The sequence below is a fragment of the Schistocerca piceifrons genome, chromosome 1 (genome assembly GCF_021461385.2).
Source record: "Schistocerca piceifrons isolate TAMUIC-IGC-003096 chromosome 1, iqSchPice1.1, whole genome shotgun sequence".
NCBI lineage: Eukaryota > Metazoa > Arthropoda > Insecta > Orthoptera > Acrididae > Schistocerca > Schistocerca piceifrons.
Window position 1 is genome coordinate 1,202,950,962 of NC_060138.1, and position 19,844 is coordinate 1,202,970,805.

The following is a 19,844-nucleotide window of genomic DNA, read 5'->3' on the forward strand; positions in this document are numbered from 1 at the left end:
CACATGAAAATCACTAGGAGCGATGTCTGGTGAATTCACATTTAATATTCTGAATAGTCTCAATTGTCATATGGGCTGTATGTGGTTGGGCATTATCATACTGCAACAATACTTCTGAAGTCAGAAGTCCTCATTGTTTACTCCTAATTGTAGTTGATTTTTCAGCATGTTGCAGTTGATTTTTCAGCATATCTGAATAAGAAGTACTAGCTACTGTCACTCCTTTAAGCCTGTAATGCTCCAGAAATTTTCAATTTGCATCCCAGAAGAGAAAGAGCATGACTTTTTCAACAGACAGTTGAGTGCGGAAATTTTTTGCTTTTGGAAAAGAGCTGTGGAGCCATTTTTTGTTTGACCTTTTTGTTTTTGGTTGGTGATGTGGACCCAAGTCTCATTGCCTGTAACAGTTTTCCCAGAAAAGCATCACTTTCAGTGTGAAATGATGCAAAAGTTCTTCACAGGTATCGACACAATGGTCTCTCAAATTGGCAGTCAACTGATGTGGCACCCATCTCACAGAAACCTTACTGAAGTGCAATACATTGTGAACAATACTCTGTCCTGAACTAATACTAATCTTCAAACCTGTGGCTATTTTGCTGAGAGTTAAGCATCTGTGTGTGTGTGTGTGTGTGTGTGTGTGTGTGTGTGTGTGTGTGACCCATGACTTAACCCCTTGGAATGTGCTCGATGAACTGGGCTCGAGCCATTTCTGCACTGCCGTCGTGCTCAACGAACTTCATTCGCCCAGTCATGCTCTTGCCACATGTGCTCGTCGAATGGAGGTTGGCCACGTGTTGGCGTTGTGGTATATGCTTGATGAACAGCACTCGGGCATGCGGTTGGCCACCTGTGAAATTCATTTTGACATCTATATCAGCCACTAGAGTCACTCTACACAGTGTAGAGTTCTTTCAGTGGAGGTTGCTGGCAGTGTTTTCAGTGAAACAATATATTTTGTGAGACAGTAGAATTTTCCAAGTGCAAACATGTCAAAGCACGCATTTTCTTCATCTTTGTGTGATGAAACCATTGAACTATTATTATACCAAAGTGATAATGAGTGGTCTAGTGACAGTTTTTCGAGCGGCAGAGAACACAGTGATGACAATTTTAGTGATAGTGATACAGAAACGTCAAGTGTGGAAGAGGATGTCACAGAAGTAGTGCTGACTGCTGACACTAGTTCTCCAAGATCTTGGTCAGTTAAATGTAGTACTGATATTCCTATCAGTAATAAGCTTCCTTTCACTGGCACTCCAGGAGTAAAAATTAGTTTCAACGATCCTCCAGATCTATTAAATATTTTTAACTTCTTTTTTGATGACAACTTGTTAACAACTATATCAAGTGAAACAAACAAATATGTTGAACAATTTTAAATTTTGTATGCAGACAAATTGAAACAATCATCTAGTGTGCACAAGTGGCTACCTACAAAAAACAGAATGCTCTATTAGTTGTTTGCATTGCTATTTCTCCAAGGAATTGTGCAAAAACCCGAATTCAAAATGTATTATTCAAGAAAATAAGTTGTTGAAACTCCAATTTTCTGAAAAATTATCTCTGGAAGTAGATTTAGTCTTCTCTTGAAGTTCCTTCATTTTAATGACAATACTTTGTATTCGCAAGACTGTGGAATTCCTTCAAAACTGTTCAAACTAAAACCTGGCATTGACCATTTACAAAAAAAATTTGAAGATGCTTATACTCCGGAACAAGAATTGTCAATTGATGAATCCCTCCTACTGTGGAAAGGACAGCTTCCTATAAAGCAGTATATTCCATTCAAACATGCTCATTTTGGAATTAAGTCATTTTGTCTGTGCGAAGCAAAAAGTGGCTATTCGTGTCACTTTATCATTTACACAGGAAAAGACAGTGTTTGAGCCACAATATACTGAATATCCTGTAGTGTCAGAAGTTGCTTTGTCATTACTCAAAGGGTATTTTGACAAGGAATATGGTTTTTACTGACCGAATCTATTCAAGTCCCCAGCTGTTAGCTTTTCTTGTATCTAAAACCACTGACTGTGTTGGAACAGTTATGGTGAACAGAAAAGAAATGCCAGCTGCTTTGAGGGAGGGAAAATTCGAGAAGGGTCAAGTTAAGACCTTTTATTGAGGAAAGCTGATGGTGATGCAATGGTGAGATAAAAAAAGATGTGTGCACTCTTCCCAGCATCTATAGTAACAAACTGAAACAAACTGAGAAGAGGATAACAGTAAAAACAAAGCCTGAAGTTATACTGAAATACAATAACAGAATGGACGGTGTTGATTCGGCTGACCAGTTCATGACAAATTATTCTGCCACAAGAAACCACCTGCAAAAATATTATGTGAAGCAGTTTTGCCATTTCATGGACTTGACAGCTCTCAATTCCTACCTTATATATAAGAAACTTGGTGTAAAATTGGCACAACTCGATTCTCAAATTTGTCTAGTCGAAAGTTTACTGGAAAAATACAGTGCGCATGTTGTTTCGTCCTCTCAGCCAGGTTGGACACCCCTGCCAAGTTTCAACCCCAACAGTTTGGTAGGCTGGCACTTTCCCAAACACATTCCAGCTATTGGAAACAAGAAGGTGCCAACATGAAAATGCTGAGTGTGTTGCAACAAACTGGATGATGTCAGTAAAAAAATAAGAAGAGAAATGCGTGTGTGTTGTGAAGAGTGTGATGTTGGATTTTGTGCAATACCATGCTTTGAGCTATACCATACAAAGAATAATTTCTAATAAATGTTTGCCATGCAGGATTAGCTGAGTGGTCTAAGGCACTGCAGTCATGGACTGTGCAGCTGGTCCTGGCGGAGGTTCGAGTCCTCCCTCGGGCATGGGTGTGTGTGTGTGTTTGTCCTTAGCATAATTTAGGTTAAGTAGTGTGTAAGCTTATGGGCTGATGACTTTAGCAGTTAAGTCCCATAAGATTTTACACACATTTGACCAATAAATATTCTTCAAGAATCTTTGTTTCCTTCAGCTCTACCACTAAAACCCTTCCTCAGATTATAAAAATGAATAATAAATAATTTTTATTTCAGCAACAGATTTACTACTGTGAAAACCTTCGAATTATTAGCTATTCAGTTGTTAAATAAACACTTGCCCTCACAACAATCTCACATAAGTATGTCAAATACGTGCTGCTAATAAGCGCTAGAGGTGCAGAAAGAATTACACATGCGGGAACATTCCTAGGTGCTAAAACTCCCCGCCTGAGCAGCACTGCAGCAGCCAACAATAGCCCGCCACTGGGCACTTTTCGCCACAACAAACAGCATGGTCAAGGGGTTAATAAAATAATGGTTTGGGTAATACTTACAGCTTTCAGCACTTTAAAATGTTATTTTGTTCCTGTTTGTGAATGTAATTGCTGTAAATCTAGTTTTTTTTATCACACCTGAAGTGAGGCCTGCTCCAGTTAGCCATTTCTTGTGCAAAAATGAGTCACACAGGCAGTCAGAAAAGCTATCATCCCTTACTGAAGAAATTTTCTACATTAATGCTAGATTCACTGCATATCTGTCGGAGATTAGCATATGTCTCTCTCTCTCTCTCTCTCTCTCTCTCTCTCTCTCTCTCTATCATACTACATAATAAATTATTAAGTAGCTAAAATGTAATAATGACACTTGCTTGTATAATGACACTTGATGCCCGACAGCTTGTGACAGCCCCCTTACCTATTATTAGATGTTGAAACTTGAAGCCTCATGTCTTGCTGTCCTGAAAGGATATCCTGGAAACTGACACTGTGAAGGTTAGTGTTAAATGATATAGGCCAAACAAGAAATGAATTTTAAAAGTGATTCTTCACAATTTACTAGCACTATTTCATAGTTGATGGCCAGATAAATTTTGGGGGCTTTCAAATAACTACGCACCCTCTGACTCAGAGTTGCAATATTAAAAGTCTTAGCTGGTTTCATTGTCTAGGGGCTGGGATATGTAGTTGCCGAGTTACAGGCCAAATACAGCTGAGTCTACAGTATACGATAAGAATACACATGTGAATCGAATGGTCGAAGATTTCTATCACTCGGCAATTGCGAATTATGAAAGTAACATATAAATGAAAGATTGTAATTAAATAAAATCTGCAGGTACTATCTTAATGACTTTAAATGATGAGTACGATAGTAGAAGTACTTTTGAGTGAGCGGTATATTTCTGCAAAACGCTTATTGGTGTTGATGGTCCAGCAATTAAATAAAATATAAGCTGAATAACAGGGAAACAATAGATTCCTACTGCACGTAATTAGTTATGAACAATAACACAGCTCGTGAGGTATTCACTTCTAAATGCACACTACGTCTTCACTGTAGAAGCCACGGAAATCTCACAAGTGCACAACTCGGCACTCCGAATTTTTTCTATCTGCCACGACCATGTGCAAACCACTCCACACTCCCCAAGTCTTTCTCATGACTGTGCGGCTGTCGCGCCGTCACGTCCAGCACCTCTCATGTCCTGTCCCGTACTCCCCAGAACTGCCTGAACTCGCTTCCATCCAGTCTCCCCATTCACGAGCACTGTGATTGGCTAGAGCGCTTGCACCATGTCTTCATGCCAATGCACCCACACAAACATAATGAAACACATTTGAAGCACTGGATTTACATTTAAATAACTTGAAATAATATAAATATTCCTACGGCTGGACCATAAACATGCTCTAACACACATGCTGCTAGCATGAGTTTCTTAGAAGTATATACCTTAGGGGTTACGAAGCAACTCAAATCGCATGATACGGGCAGGTCTTCAGGTCCAGATTGTATACTGATTAGGTTCCTTTCAGAATACGTTGATACAATAGCTGCCTACTTAGCAATCATATACAACTGCTCGCTCACTGATAAATCTGTACCTGCAGATTGGAAAATTGCACAGGTCACACCAGTGTTTAAGAAGGGTAGTAGGAGTAATCCATCGAACTACAGACCCATATCATTGACGTCGGTTTGCAGTAGGGTTTTGGAGCATATACTGTATTCAAACATTATGAATCACCTTGAAGGGAACGATCTATTAATACATAATCAGCATGGTTTCAGAAAACATTGTACTTGTGCAACGCAGCTAGCTCTTTATTCACACAACTGAATTTTCAACTGTCAGCAGATATTTTAACTCCACCCAATTTTAAGTCAGTCAATGTGAAATGTCAGCTATCTTTATTGCATCAAAATATTCGAGGACTGTGAAATAAAATTAATGAATTAACTATCTGCATAGATGAATTAGAGTCTTCAAACCCAGCTGATATAATCTGCCTCTCTGAACATCATGTGACCACTGGTATAGAACTTTTAAGTGTTACAGGGTTTAGGTTAGCATCTCATTTTTGTAGATCAGAAATGGAGAAAGGAGGAGTTGCCACATTCATCAGGAACTGTCATAAATTTAAGAACATAGACATTCATAAATTTTGCCTAGAACAGCATATGGAAGCATGTGCAACAGAATTAGATTTTCACAAAAAATCTTTCATAATATTAAGTGTATATCGAGCACCTGCAGGTAACTTTAATCTGTTTGTAAACCACCTTGAAGCTGTACTGGCCCATTTAACAACCAAAAACAAAGAAATAGTGGTTGCTGGTGATTTCAATGTAGATTTCCTTAAAGACTCTCCCAATAAGAACCTATTTCAGTTAGTAACACTATCATTCAACTTAATTCCCACAGTAAAGTTCCCCACTAGGATAACCACTTGCTCACAAACAGCCATTGATAATATCTTTATAGAAAAGTCAAATGAACAAAATTATATTACAAAACCAATAGTCAATGGCCTCTCAGACCATGACATGCAGTTCCTTCTGTTAAACGTTAATACTGAACAGGATATAAAATCTGTTAAATCTGAGCTCAAGAGGGTAATCAGTAAGCCAAAAATTGATTATTTTAGGACACTCCTCAGAGACATTCACTGGACTGATGTTTACAGTGCTCATGGCATGAATGAAAAATATAACATTTTTGCTAATAAAGTGCTTACCTTATTTGAACACTGCTTTCCCCCAAAACTTACCAAGGTTAGAGCAAAGTCTACAAAGAAGCCATGGATTACTCGAGGAATAGGGGTATCTTGTAAAACAAAAAGAAAACTGTATCTGTCAATCCGAAACATTTCCAATGTTGATGCTATAGCACATTATAAGAAATACTGCAAAATATTAAAGACTGTAATACGGATGTCAAAGCAAATATATTACAAGGAAAAGATAGTCATATCAGATAACAAAATAAAGACAATATGGGATATAGTGAAGGAGGAGACCGGTAGAACCAGACATGAAGAGGAACAAATAGCATTAAGAGTAAAAGATGCATTGGTGACAGATGTGTATAGTGTTGCAGAACTTTTTAACAAACATTTTATAACTGTTACTGAAAAGATGGGGTTGTCAGGTTCGGTAGATGCTGCTATGGATTAACTTAGACCAGACATTTCAAGTAACTTCCATAATATGAATTTGACCCTCACTACCCCAACAGAAATAACGTCCATCATAAAATCTTTAAAATCAAAAACATCTAGTGGGTATGATGAAATATCAACAAAGTTAATTAAAGAATGTGATTCTGAGCTAAGTAACATATTAAGCTATCTGTGTAACCAGTCGTTTATCAGTGGAATATTTCCCGAATGGCTGAAATATGCTGAAGTTAAGCCACTGTTTAAGAAGGGAGATAAAGAAATAGCATCAAATTTCCGTCCAATTTCACTGTTGCCAGCATTCTCAAAAATTTTAGAAAAAGTAATGTACAGTCGTCTTTATAACCATCTTATCTCAAATAACATACTGTCAAAGTCACAGTTTGGATTTCTAAAAGGTTCTGATATTGAGAAGGCTATCTACACTTACAGTGAAAATGTACTTAATTCATTAGACAAAAAATTGCAGGCAACTGGTATATTTTGTGATCTGTCAAAGGCATTTGACTGTGTAAATCACAATATCCTTTTAAGTAAACTAGAATATTATAGTGTAACAGGAAATGCTGCAAAATGGTTCAAATCTTATATCTCTGGCAGGAAACAAAGGGTGTTATTAGGAAAGAGACATGTATCAAGCTATCAGGCATCATCCAACTGGGAACTAGTTACATGTGGGGTCCCACAAGGTTCCATTTTGGGGCCCTTACTTTTTCTTGTGTATATCAATGACCTTTCATCAGTAACATTACCAGATGCCAAGTTTGTTTTGTTTGCTGATGATACAAACATTGCAATAAATAGCAAATCAAGTGTAGTCCTAGAAAGATCAGCCAATAAAATATTTGTGGACATTAATCACTGGTTCCTAGCCAATTCTTTGTCACTAAACTTTGAAAAAACACACTACATGCAGTTCAGAACTTGTAAGGGGTGTCCCAAGAGTATATGTCTAACATATGATGACAAGAAGATAGAAGAAGTGGACGGTGTTAAATTCTTGGGATTACAGCTTGATAATAAATTCAACTGGGAGGAGCACACCACAGAACTGCTGAAGCGTCTTAACAAATCTCTGTTTGCAATGCGAATTTTGTCAGACATAGGGGATATAAAAATGAAAAAGCTGGCATACTATGCTTACTTTCATTCCATAATGTCATATGGGATTATTTTCTGGGGTAATTCATCAAGCCAAGCTAAAGTTTTCCAGGCACAAAAACGTGCAGTAAGAATTATATGTGGTGTGAACTCAAGAACATCCTGCAGAAGCCTGTTTAGGGAACTAGGGATACTAACTACAGCTTCCCAATATATTTATTCCTTAATGAAATTTGTCATTAAAAATATATCACTTTTTCAAACCAACAGCTCAATTCATGGAATCAATACTAGAAATAAGAATAATCTTCACAAGGATTTAAAGTCACTTAGTCTTGTACAAAAAGGTGTGCATTATTCAGGAACACACATTTTCAATAACTTGCCAGCAGCCATAAAAAGCTTAACAACCAATGAAATTCAGTTTAAGAGAAGCCTAAAGGATTTATTGGTGGCCAACTCCTTCTACTCCATTGATGAATTTCTTAGGAAAACCAACTGATTTGTATATAAGTACAACATAACTTCTTCACAATTTCAGTGCAGTAATGTGTTCACTGAAAATTTGTGTGTGTGTGTGTGTGTGTGTGTGTGTGTGTGTGTGTGCTTGGGTGTGTGTAAGTGTGTAAGTATAATCTAACTTCTGCACCATTTCAGTGCAGTAATGTGTTCATTGTAAATAAGTATTACAGTAGTTGTATTACATGTTTCTTACCTTATAAATAAATAAAAAACTTTTTTATTTTAAATTCAGTGCAATAGTATTTATAAAATGACTCTTAGTGTTCATTAAAAAATGACGCTCATTCCACTTGGGACCTGTGGAATGGTACATTAGCTTATTTGTTTTAGTTGTAAATATTTGTCATGTATTGTTGTTTTTCTGACATGTTCCACATCCTGGAGGACCTCCTCACTACGGATCAATTGGAATGAAAGTAAATCTAATCTAATCTAAAACAAAGTAATGGCCACTATCGACAGGGGATCCCAAGTTGATTCCATATTTCTAGATTTCCGGAAAGCTTTTGACACCGTTCCTCAAAAGCGACTTCTAATCAAGCTGCGGGCTATGGGGTATCATCTCAGTTGTGTGACTGGATTCGTGTTTTCCTGTCAGGAAGGTTGCAGTTCGTAGTAATACACGGCAAATCATCGAGTAAAACTGAAGTGATATCAGGTGTTCCCCAGGGAAGCGTCCTGGGACCTCTGCTGTTCCTGATCTATATAAATGACCTGGGTGACAATCTGAGCAGTTCTCTTAGGTTGTTCGCAGATGATGCTGTAATTTACCGTCTAGTAAGGTCATCCGAAGACCAGTATCAGTTGCAAAGCGATTTAGAAAAGATTGCTTATGGTGTGGCAGATGGCAGTTGACGCTAAATAATGAAAAGTGTGAGGTGATCCACATGAGTTCCAAAATAAATCCGTTGGAATTCGATTACTCGATAAGTAGTACAATTCTCAAGGCTGTCAATTCAACTAAGTGTCTGGGTATTAAAATTACGAACAACTTCAGTTGTAAAGACCACATAGATAATATTATGGAGAAGGTGAGCCAAAGGTTGCGTTTCATTGGCAGGACACTTAGAAGATGCAACAAGTCCACTAAAGAGACAGCTTACACTACACTCGTTCGACTTCTGTTAGAATATTGCTGCGCGGTGTGGGATCCTTACCAGGTGGGATTGACAGAGGGCATCGAAAAGGTGGAAAGAAGGGCAGCTCGTTTTGTATTATCACATAATAGGGGAGAGAGTGTGGCAGATATGATACGCGAGTTGGGATGGAAGTCATTAAAGCAAAGACGTTTTTCGCCGCGGTGAGATCTATTTACGAAATTTCAGTCACCAACTTTCTCTTCCGAATGCGAAAATATTTTGTTGAGCCCAACCTACATAGGTAGGAATGATCATCAAAATAAAATAAGAGAAATTAGAGCTCGAACTGAAAGGTTTAGGTGTTGGTTTTTCCCGCGCGCTGTTTGGGAGTGGAATGGTAGAGAGATAGTATGATTTTGGTTCGATGAACCGTCTGCCAAGCACTTAAATGTGAATTGCAGATTAATCATGTAGATGTAGATTAGATACATAAACAAGTTAAATAAACATATATAAAAGGAATAGAACAAAAGGTAGGCCATTAGCCTAATGTCTCTGTGCTTTCTATAACACAGTAAATATTTAAATAATTTCTTCTTGAATAGTATATTCAGATGTAAACAAAGACATAGATGAATAAATATATTTATAAGCATGCTGCTACCGTATCTTCATGTAGCTGTGGAGTACTTATGGCCTGATGCGATCGATAGTAATCGGCCACTTTGACCTCCAATAACTCGTGTACTGTTTAAGTTACATGCCTGTACTACTTACCAATTTAGGTATGCTTTCTAAAGACATGTAGATCGTTGAAATCAGATTAACCATTTAGATTTTGTTAATTCATTGCTGGGTGTTACTTGTATAGATTACCGTCAGATACTAAACTTTAACCTAATGAAGATATTGAAAATCTGATTGCAACATCAGAATCGTTGTGGAAATAATGGTAATGTACATGTTTCTTTTTGAGGTATCATGATTCATCTGGCTACTATTAATTTCTATATGAACTATGAAATGTCTGCCATTAAGGTTTCACAAAGTCCGCCATCTTTGGCCCTCCCGGCTCACGGCATCACCAAGGAATTCCCAGCCACGCGGCTGGTTCGGCCGTTGTGCGGCATCACGTGGTTGCTAAGCTATCATTCGAGACCACGTGGTTGCTGGCAGGCCTCGGCTTTGACGAGCGTCCTGTGCGACCACGCCAACTTAGAATAATTTCAGGGCACCACAATTTGTCTGTTACCTCACAAGTTTCAAAGGTTATACAGGCAGAGAGATGCACATGTCTTTCTCCATAAACACTTCTGTAAGAGAACTAATTTGAGCATTAATCAGACTCACAGTACTTACTGAACTTCACAGAGACATATTATGCGGTGACATGAACACAAAGTAACTGGCACAGTAAATGATTTGTATTGAGATCAGCTGGATTAATAAAAAAGATAATAAAATCCACTGAAGATGCAGAAACTTCTCCAAAACATGGATGGGTAGTAAAACAAGAAAAATTGCATTTTGTCAAGGAAGTACCACATTTACTTATTACATATTAGGAAGCAAACATGCACAAGGAAAGAGCTTTGACCACAAACTGATTATATTAATAACACTGTTGAGTAAATAGTAGTGATGGAATATCAGCACTTTAAAGTTAAATGCTTATTATTTTATATAGGATGTTAAGAAACGAAGATATTCTGCAATCACAGAAACTCTGTGTGTTAAATATCATAGCTGTTGTCAGTACAAATACTGATGGGAGACTTTTACATGAACCAACATAGAGATATTTTATGAATGATCTCCAGGCACACACTTTAAGCTTTATATATGTTTAACATCTAATTCCCAGCCACAAACTTTCACTTTCATCAACACAGAGATGTTAACCAAGTACTTGGCTGTCATCTACTGTTAAACGATTGAACATAACCTTGTTGTATGTGTGCTGTCCAGCTGTGGACTGCCAAATTTGGGAGATGGGTGACCATTTACAGACAGGTGTAAGAACATGATGTGATTTCCCAAACTACATAATGCTTTGTATTTTGGCTAGTTTAGATTTGACTATTTTGCATGACAACAAAGACTTTATTATTGTTTGGTCTACAAAAAATGTTTCATGTTAGCAATTCACAAAAACACATAGATTAGTATCATGCAGGTTTTCAGATCCCCTGATTATGAGTATGGAACCCATTTGGAAGTAAATATTTTATGATTATAAATTATTTGAAATCTTTAACTACTGGCTGAATTAATTAGTAAGAGGTGTTGTCTAATTCAGGAAAAAACAGAAATAAAGTTATATCGTCAAAGTTTGGACTCTTGCAGCCATTAAAGAAAAATAAGCTATTGAAATTTTGAGGATCTCAACTTTTGATGTAAATTTTTTTGTAAGTTAATTAAATACAGATAATTGAAAAGATGTTTTGGAAACATGGGAGTGTCAGCTTTCAGAAGATTGGTAACCATACCTCATCTGCTGCTTATTTTTTGACAGTGTTTTTCCTATCACATACCACTGTTGTAACTTTAACTAGACATCACTTTTAATTATTACTCATGCTTTCAGTAAAACCAACTGCATCGTTATACTCATGACAGTAAATAAAAACAACTGAGCTATACGTATAAATGAAACTACTTTGATTGGGTAACAATTGTACATATTCCTGCACAGATTACCTAATACATTTGCAACTGTATTTGAAATAGAGTGAAAAAGAAAAGCATAGCAGGTGTATTAGTCTCCAACATGCTATGTCTCAAATTTTAAAAAATTTACTGTTTTCACCAATGTAGGAAATGACAGGTTGCTATTTACCGTAAAGAAGACATGTCAAGCTGCAGACAGGCACAACTGAAAGACACTCACGTAAAGTTTTCAGCCACAGCCTTCATCAGTAAGACACACACACACACACACACACACACACACACACACACACACACACACAAGGAAGCAAGCACAGCTCACACACACACTACTGCCAACTCCATCACCTCAGGCCAGTGTGCTGCTATCACATGGGCCATAAGCACTAATCTGGAGGGGTGGGGAAAGAGAAGGGATAGTAGTAGTGGGAAACTGGAAGTGATAGTAGCCTAAGGGTGGCGTCCACCAATTATCTGTGTCCTCCACTTATAAACTCTGTCAGAGTGATTCCTTCCCAGAATTCGAACACAACCTCCAATCCCTGCATAAAGCCTTAGGTCATTCCCGAAACATCTCCCCTGAATCAATTTCCCTCCTCACCCCTATGACATCCCACGCACCTACTTCAAATATGCTCCCCAAAATTCACAAATCCAGTAATCCTGAACACCACATTGCAGCTGGTTATTGTGCCCCCACTGAAAGTATTTCAACACTCATTGACCAACACCTCCAACATATTGACCATAATCAAGCTTTCCACACCAAAGACGCCAACCATCCTTACTCATCACTGTTGATGCCACCTCTCTACACACTAACATCCCTGATGCCCATGTTCTTAGCACTATTGAAAATGTCCTTCAGACTCCAAACCCACTACTTCATTACTCATACACCATACTAACTTTATCCTAACTCAGAACTACTTCTCATTCGAAGGGAAGGTACATAAACATATCCGCACCACAGCCGTGAGCACCTGCCTGGCACGCTCCTATGCCAACCTTTTTATGGGGCATCTAGAGGAGACCTTCATAGCCTCCTGAAACACCGAAACCCTAGTCTGATTCACGTTCATTGATGATATCTTCATGATCTGGACTCTGGGCCAAGACACCTAACTTTGTTCCTTCACAACCTCAACACCTTCTCTCCCATCTTCTTCACATGGTCCTCCTCAACCCAGCATGCCACCTTCCTAGATGTTGACCTCCTCCTCTCTGATGGCTCCATCCACACCTCTGCACATGTTAAACCCACTGACCATCAACATTACCTGCATTTTGACTGATGTCATCCCTTTCCCTCGCCAAGGCCTTCACAGACAGGCACTGTCCCTCAGACTTAGCCTGCAAATAGGTCTCCCATGCCATTTCCCCTCACACCTCAATCCTCTCACCACCTCCAACAATCAGTCACAAAGGAGTGTCCCCTTCATCACCCAGTACCACACAGGACTGGAACAACTGAACCATGTCCTCCACCAGGGCTTTGATTACCTGTCCTTGTGACTTGAAATGAGGGACATTCTACCCAAAATACTTCCCACCCCTCCTAAAGTGGTGTTCTATTGCACACCCAACCTTCACAACATCCTAGTCCACCCCCATGCCATTCCCAATCCCAGCCCCTTGCCACAAGGATCATATCCCTGTGGAAGACCCAGGTGCAAAACCTGCCCATTCCACCCACCTAACACTTCCATTCCAGTCCTGCCACAAGTTCATCCCACCACATCAAAGGCCAGGCCTCCTCTCAAAACAGCCATGTCATTTACCAGCTCTGCTGCAATCATTGCACAGCTCTTTATGCAGGCATGCCTACCAACTAGCTGTCCATCAGGATGAACGGGCACTGCCAAACTGTTGCCGAGAGCAAAGTAAGCCACCCTGTACCACAACAGAACATAACACACTCGATTTCAATGACTGCTTCACTACCTAAGCTGTCTGGATCCTTCCCTCCACCACCAGCTTTTCTGAATTGCACAGATGGGAGTTATCCATACAACACATTCTTCACTCCTAAAATTATCCTAGCCTCAACCTACGGTAACATACTATCCTCACACCCTCCACCCAACTGTTTCCACTCCCTCTGTCCTATCACCTTCTCCTCATTCTGATCCCCCACCCTGTTTATTTGCAGCCCTCTGCCAATACATCCACAGATAATTTCCGGAAAAATTATTTCCACTGTCAAAAAATTTCTTTATTGAGAGGTTGAATCACACTAGTAGTTCCTGGCAGAATCCGCATTACATCTACAGATTTTTCATCATCCTCAAAAAAAAAAACAGAGGTGTTGTTATGTCCAGACCATGAATCCAACAAAAGTAATGAATTAGTTTCTGCAGCTGGTAGGAATATGTTTCAAACGATACATTGAAAATTACTCTTTCCCTTTTTTCCAGATTCTCATACTGATTACAAGATTTATGCAACAAACAGTCCATTTTTTTTTATTTTTGGTTCTAATTTGCCTTGTGGTTCTTGAAGACAGATATACTGCTGTGGAAACAGTAAAACCACTCATACATATCATTGGCATTATCGTATATGAATGTGTCATTGCATTCATTGATTGGGCAACCAACTCCATCTTTTTTTCACCGCAAAATGATAAAGTGCAGTGTGCAAGCAGCTCTTTCACAAAACCTGACTGATCAGCGTTATAAACAGCAATTGTGGGGATAACAGCGTCTTTACGTCAGCTATGAATTTCTCTATAGCATTTTCTGTCACTGGTAGCTGCTCTACATGTTTACGTGACATAAACTTGGTAATTTTGCGACTTCCTATTCTGTATGATTTCTTGAACCTGTGTAGCCAGATTGATAAAGCATGGAAATTAGCAGTGTTCATATCATACACAATTTGGAGGGCCCAGTCATGTTGAGATCCATTGGGAACAATGCATAGCCTCTCACGAGCAGTTCTAAATGATGTTTCAAACAGTTTTTCATTCATATGGTTTCACGTTTCCATTTGGCACTCATTTCTTACTTCGTGTAACTCATTCTTCCATTTGTACAGTTCACATTCTGATTTTATGAAACTAAAATGCCTTTGCACACTGCATAACTTCAAATGTTTTTTCCCTCCTTCATTTAACCAATATTTCTTTGCCTTTTCTTTGTCACTGAAAGCTGTTGCAGTATATGTTTTTTTTAGGCTTGAAAGGTATTCTTCTTTAGAACTATTACTGGCACAACTGGCATTGTCTGAACCAAAATTCATGGAATCATCACAGTTATTTCCTATTTCTTCTAATGTATCCACAATTTCAAACGAAATGTCAATATCATTCAAATGAATGTCAAGGAAATCAAATAACAAATGACACATATGTACATCCTCAGGAGAAGTAGGTGGTTTTGCCTGGCAACAACGTTCTTCACATTTCATCATTGCTAAATTGAGAACATTAATTGGATTCCACATTACTGTGAAACTGGAAGGAAAAAAATCTTCTCAGTCTTGGCACTATGGATAAAATGTAGATAAAATATTTCCCTAACTGGTCATCAAGTTACCTTGTATAGAGAATAACACAAGGGTTGGAACTTTAATAGTAGCAACTATTTATTTACAGCTTGTACGAAATGGGTACATGTTTCAAAGTTTTACTGACCTTCAAAGTAGTCACCACCATTGTGTATAACCTGTTGCCAGCAATGTGGAAATCATAGGATACTCTTAGCAGTGCCAGTTGTGTTGACAGTTCAAGTGGCGTGGTCTGTACAAAGATAATAGAGTATTACACATCACTGAATCATATATATATAATAGAGAGAAACATTCCACATGAGAAAAATATATATAAAAACAAAGATGCTGTAACTTACCAAATGAGAAAGCGCTGGTATGTTAATAGAGACAATCGCATGAGATTGTGTTGACAAGGAACTTCCTCTTTTATATGAGACAGTGATTTAAATTCATTTTTCCTTTCTTTACTTCTTTTGTCTTTTTTCATTTAATTTTCTTGTGGATGTGTGCATACCTAACCAATTGTATTTCAATCTCCAGATGCTCAAATTGTTGATTGATGCTGGAGCAGATGTGAATTTCAAGGATAATCATGGATGGTCACCACTTCAGAGAGCTTTTTATGGTGGAAACTTTAAGGTATGGTCTCTAGTACAGTATCAAAATAAGAAATGAACCTGTGCAAGGAGAAGGATAAATTGCTACTTGCCATAAAGATAATACATTGAGTTGCAGGCAGCACAATGAGAAGACTATTATGATTTAGCTTTCAGACAAAGCCTCCTTCAGAAAAATAATGCACACGCATTACTTACACAAGCAAGCAAACACATGACTGCCTTCTCCGTCAGCTCAGATCGGAATACCATTCTGAAGAAGGCTTTCACTGAAAGCAAAATCATAAGTCTTTTCATTGTGCCTGTCTGCAACTCAATGGTCATCTTTAGAGTGAGTAGCAATTTAACCTTTTCCTGATATTGTTGATATTCCAACCTTGAGTTTCCAATGTTTGAAATGTAACTGTGTGTTACACATGCTTTTGTAGTCATACTTCATCTGTACAAATGATCTGTAGTGAGTAAAATTTAGAAAAAGATTCTAATTATTCACCAGAGTCAAGAAAAATGTGTATATCAACAGTCTGCATAGAAAATAATATCCTGGAATAGTCACATAATGACAGCATGTGGTTTTCATTTTATCGTTATAGCTCTGAATTATCTGCTATAGTGCATCTACATCTAAATCCATATCTTGAAAGTCACTGTTAACTGCACGACAAAGGGTACTGCCCATAACACCAGTTGTTAGGGGTTCTTTCCTTTCTATTCCATTTACTTAAAGAGCACTGGAGGAATGATTGCTTATAGTATAATATTGTCCTTGTGATCCTTATGGAAGCAGTAACTAGAGGATTATAGTGTGTTCCCAGATTTCTCACTTAAGGATGGTTTTTGAAATTTTGTAAGAAGGGGTTCTCAGAAAAAATATGTATTTATTTTCAAACATCTGGCAGTGCAGTTTCTTAAAAATCTCTGTAACACTCTCCCATTGGCCAAAAAAACCTGTGACCATTCTTGCTGCCCTTTTCGCATATGGTGAATATCCCCTTTAGTCCCATTTGGTACGGATTCCACATACTTGAGCAATACTCAAGGATTGGTCATGCAAGTGTTTTGCAAACAATCTCCTTTGCAGCCTGATTGGATTTCCCTAGTATTCTACCAATGGACCAAAGGCTGCCACCTGTTCTACCTGCAACTGATCCTTTGTGATTTTTCCATTTCATAACCCTACAAATTATTACATTCAGAAATTTTGTAAGCTGGTTAATTCCAGCTGTTGTATTTACCAATAACTTAGGTGCCCAAGACAAGAGTAGCAGGAACCAAACCTCCAGCTACAGAATAACTTGGCTATATGAAAATGGCCTACTTGCACACTTACATGTGTATGTCACAGGGTAATATATTTGAAACAGAATAACTGTGGCAACACATGAGAAATAAGAACAATCATTTATTAAAATAATATACATCAAAAATACTCAGCTTTTGCTCTGTGAGAAGGTGTGGCATTGATGTCATGTTCCGAATCTGATCGAACCCAACACAGTAGATGATTACTAACTAACCTAATGGGAGTTCAGTATGGACTACAATTAGAGAGTTTATAAGTTCAGTCTCTCAGTTGATGGACACTTTAGCTAAGACTTCAAATAAACTTCAGCTCTCAAAATTAACTGTCCAACAGCTGGAACTGGACAACAACTGTAGCTGACTCACTGAAACCACTGGAAATAACTGTAAAGAGATGTCCAGTAACTGTAGGCAGCTGCAGGCAACTGGAACTGGAAATGGCCAAGTGTTGGTGTGCAGACACTTAAATCTTTTGCTTGGTGTATTAAACTGCAATGCAGTCTACATAGTGGATGCATCAAGCACTTCACAGTGATTTGCAAAAACGTGGATTTAGATTTTATTTATTTATTATCATCCCAATGATCACATTTGTGATATAGGATTTGTCAGGGTACATTTTAACAACTATATAATATCTTTACAAAATTGTTATCTGTGCTGAATTCATATGAATCTATCTTATGTTTCATACAATATACAACTAATAAGTGTTTTTATAATATATTTCTTACGTGCTTGACAGACATATTCAGTGATGTAATTTCATTTGTCACATTAACTTAAACATATATTCTTATATAATAGAGGGAAACATTCCACACGGGAAAAATATATTTAAAAACAAAGATGTGTATGTATGTGTCTGTTTTTGTTTCTATTGACCTGCCAGCGCTTTCGTATGGTAAGTCACATCTTTGTTTTTAAATAAACATATATTCTTATACAGTTGCGCAGAGATATTCACTTATGCTGTAATAACATTTTTCAAGCATGTGGTTCTTGATAACAGTTTTAAATTTATCCTCATTTTCCAGCTCTTTGATAGGTTTTGGTAGTGCATTAAAAAGTTTGATGCCTTGATTACTTACATGTTTCTGACTTCGGGTCCTTGTTACAGCTTGTATGTGGAGATCTTTACATTGCCATGTATCGTAATTGTGGTAGTCTGTGTTGGTTTTCATTTTGCCATGATTTCTTTTGATACGAACAGACATTTCAGAATGTATAATGATGGAATTGTTAAAATTTTCAATGCTTTAAAAAGGGGCCTACAATGTGTTTGAGGTGGGCTCTGGGTCATTATCTGAATAGCGCATTTTTGTAATTTGAAACTCTCATTTAGATGACAATTTGTTTTTCCCCAGAATACTATCCCATAGGATGCAATGGACTGAAAATAGCCAAAATATACTGATCTGGTACAGTCATTACTACAAACTCTTGAAATTATTCGAAGTACAAAACATGCTGAATTTAGTTTTAGTGCTAAGCTCACCACATGGTCCCTCCAGCTAACCTTCTCATCAATGTGCATACCCAGGAATTTTGCACACTGTACTCTTTCAAGTTGTTTGCCCTCCATTGTGGGATTTAGGTTGTCATGTTCACTTATTTTTCCATATTGCACATATTAGCTTTTTTTGTGTTCTGTGTTAGCTTGTTAGCACTAAACCATTTTTGTATATCTTGTAGGACATGGTCCACAGTACTGTGCAATGACTGCTTCATATCACTAACTATTAAACTAGTATCATCATCAAATAACATGATTATAGCCTTTCTCTCTGACACATTAATGTAAATGAGGAACAGCAAGGGGCCTAATACACTTCCTTGGGGTACTCCTACTGTGACCTCCCTTGGATCTGATCTTAGTTTAATTTTTTGATTAATATTTGGTGCTGTAATTTCAACCACCTGCATCCTCTTTTCCAGATAAGACTCAAATATAAATGCATTATATTAGAAAACTCTCAGCTATAATGACAAAATGAAAACCACATGCTCTAAGTTTCAGCCATCTCTGTGGTGCCAGACTCAGTTGTTGGTGGACAAGTGGCCTATTTGAATGTCTTTTAGTGGAAGTAAAAAGTAGTTGCTGGTATGTGTACCAGCTAGGAAACCAAGGACCATACCATGTGTGCTGTGGCTGCTTATTGTGTGGCACATGTGACTCATTGATATTATAGTCATTGTATTCTGTGTAGTTTTGTTTTGTGGGCTGTACATTTTTACATTTATGAACATTTAAAGTAAGCTGCCAGTTTTTGCATCTCTTTGAAATGTTATCAAGATCTGACTAAATATCTGTGCATCTTTCCTTAGACAGAACTTCTTTATAGATAATGAATTCATCTTCAAAAAAGTCTGAGATTAGATAATAAATGTAGGTGTGGTACTGAGACAAGTGTGTTCTGAAAGTCATAAAGTACAGCATCTAGCTGACTCCTTGATCCATGACTTTCAGAAAGTCTTGTGGAGTGTGAGCTAAGTTTTACGTATTGTTCTTTTCAGTATCCATCTTCATTGGCATGAAGATCATTTTGATTGAGAAATATCATTATGTTTGAGCTCAGAATATGTGTTATGGTACTACAATAAA

The 19,844-nt window shown here is 37.8% G+C and overlaps 1 protein-coding gene across 1 annotated transcript in view; it reads left to right on the forward strand.

Annotated features, from left to right (window-relative positions):
• The window catches only part of LOC124802543 (serine/threonine-protein phosphatase 6 regulatory ankyrin repeat subunit A-like), a 407,755-nt gene that overhangs the window by 213,822 nt on the left and 174,089 nt on the right, over positions 1 to 19,844 (forward strand). Inside the window, exon 10 of the mRNA XM_047263406.1 lies at positions 15,861 to 15,959. Within this exon, the coding sequence (XP_047119362.1) occupies positions 15,861 to 15,959 (99 nt within the window). The remainder of the gene's footprint in view (positions 1 to 15,860; positions 15,960 to 19,844) is intronic.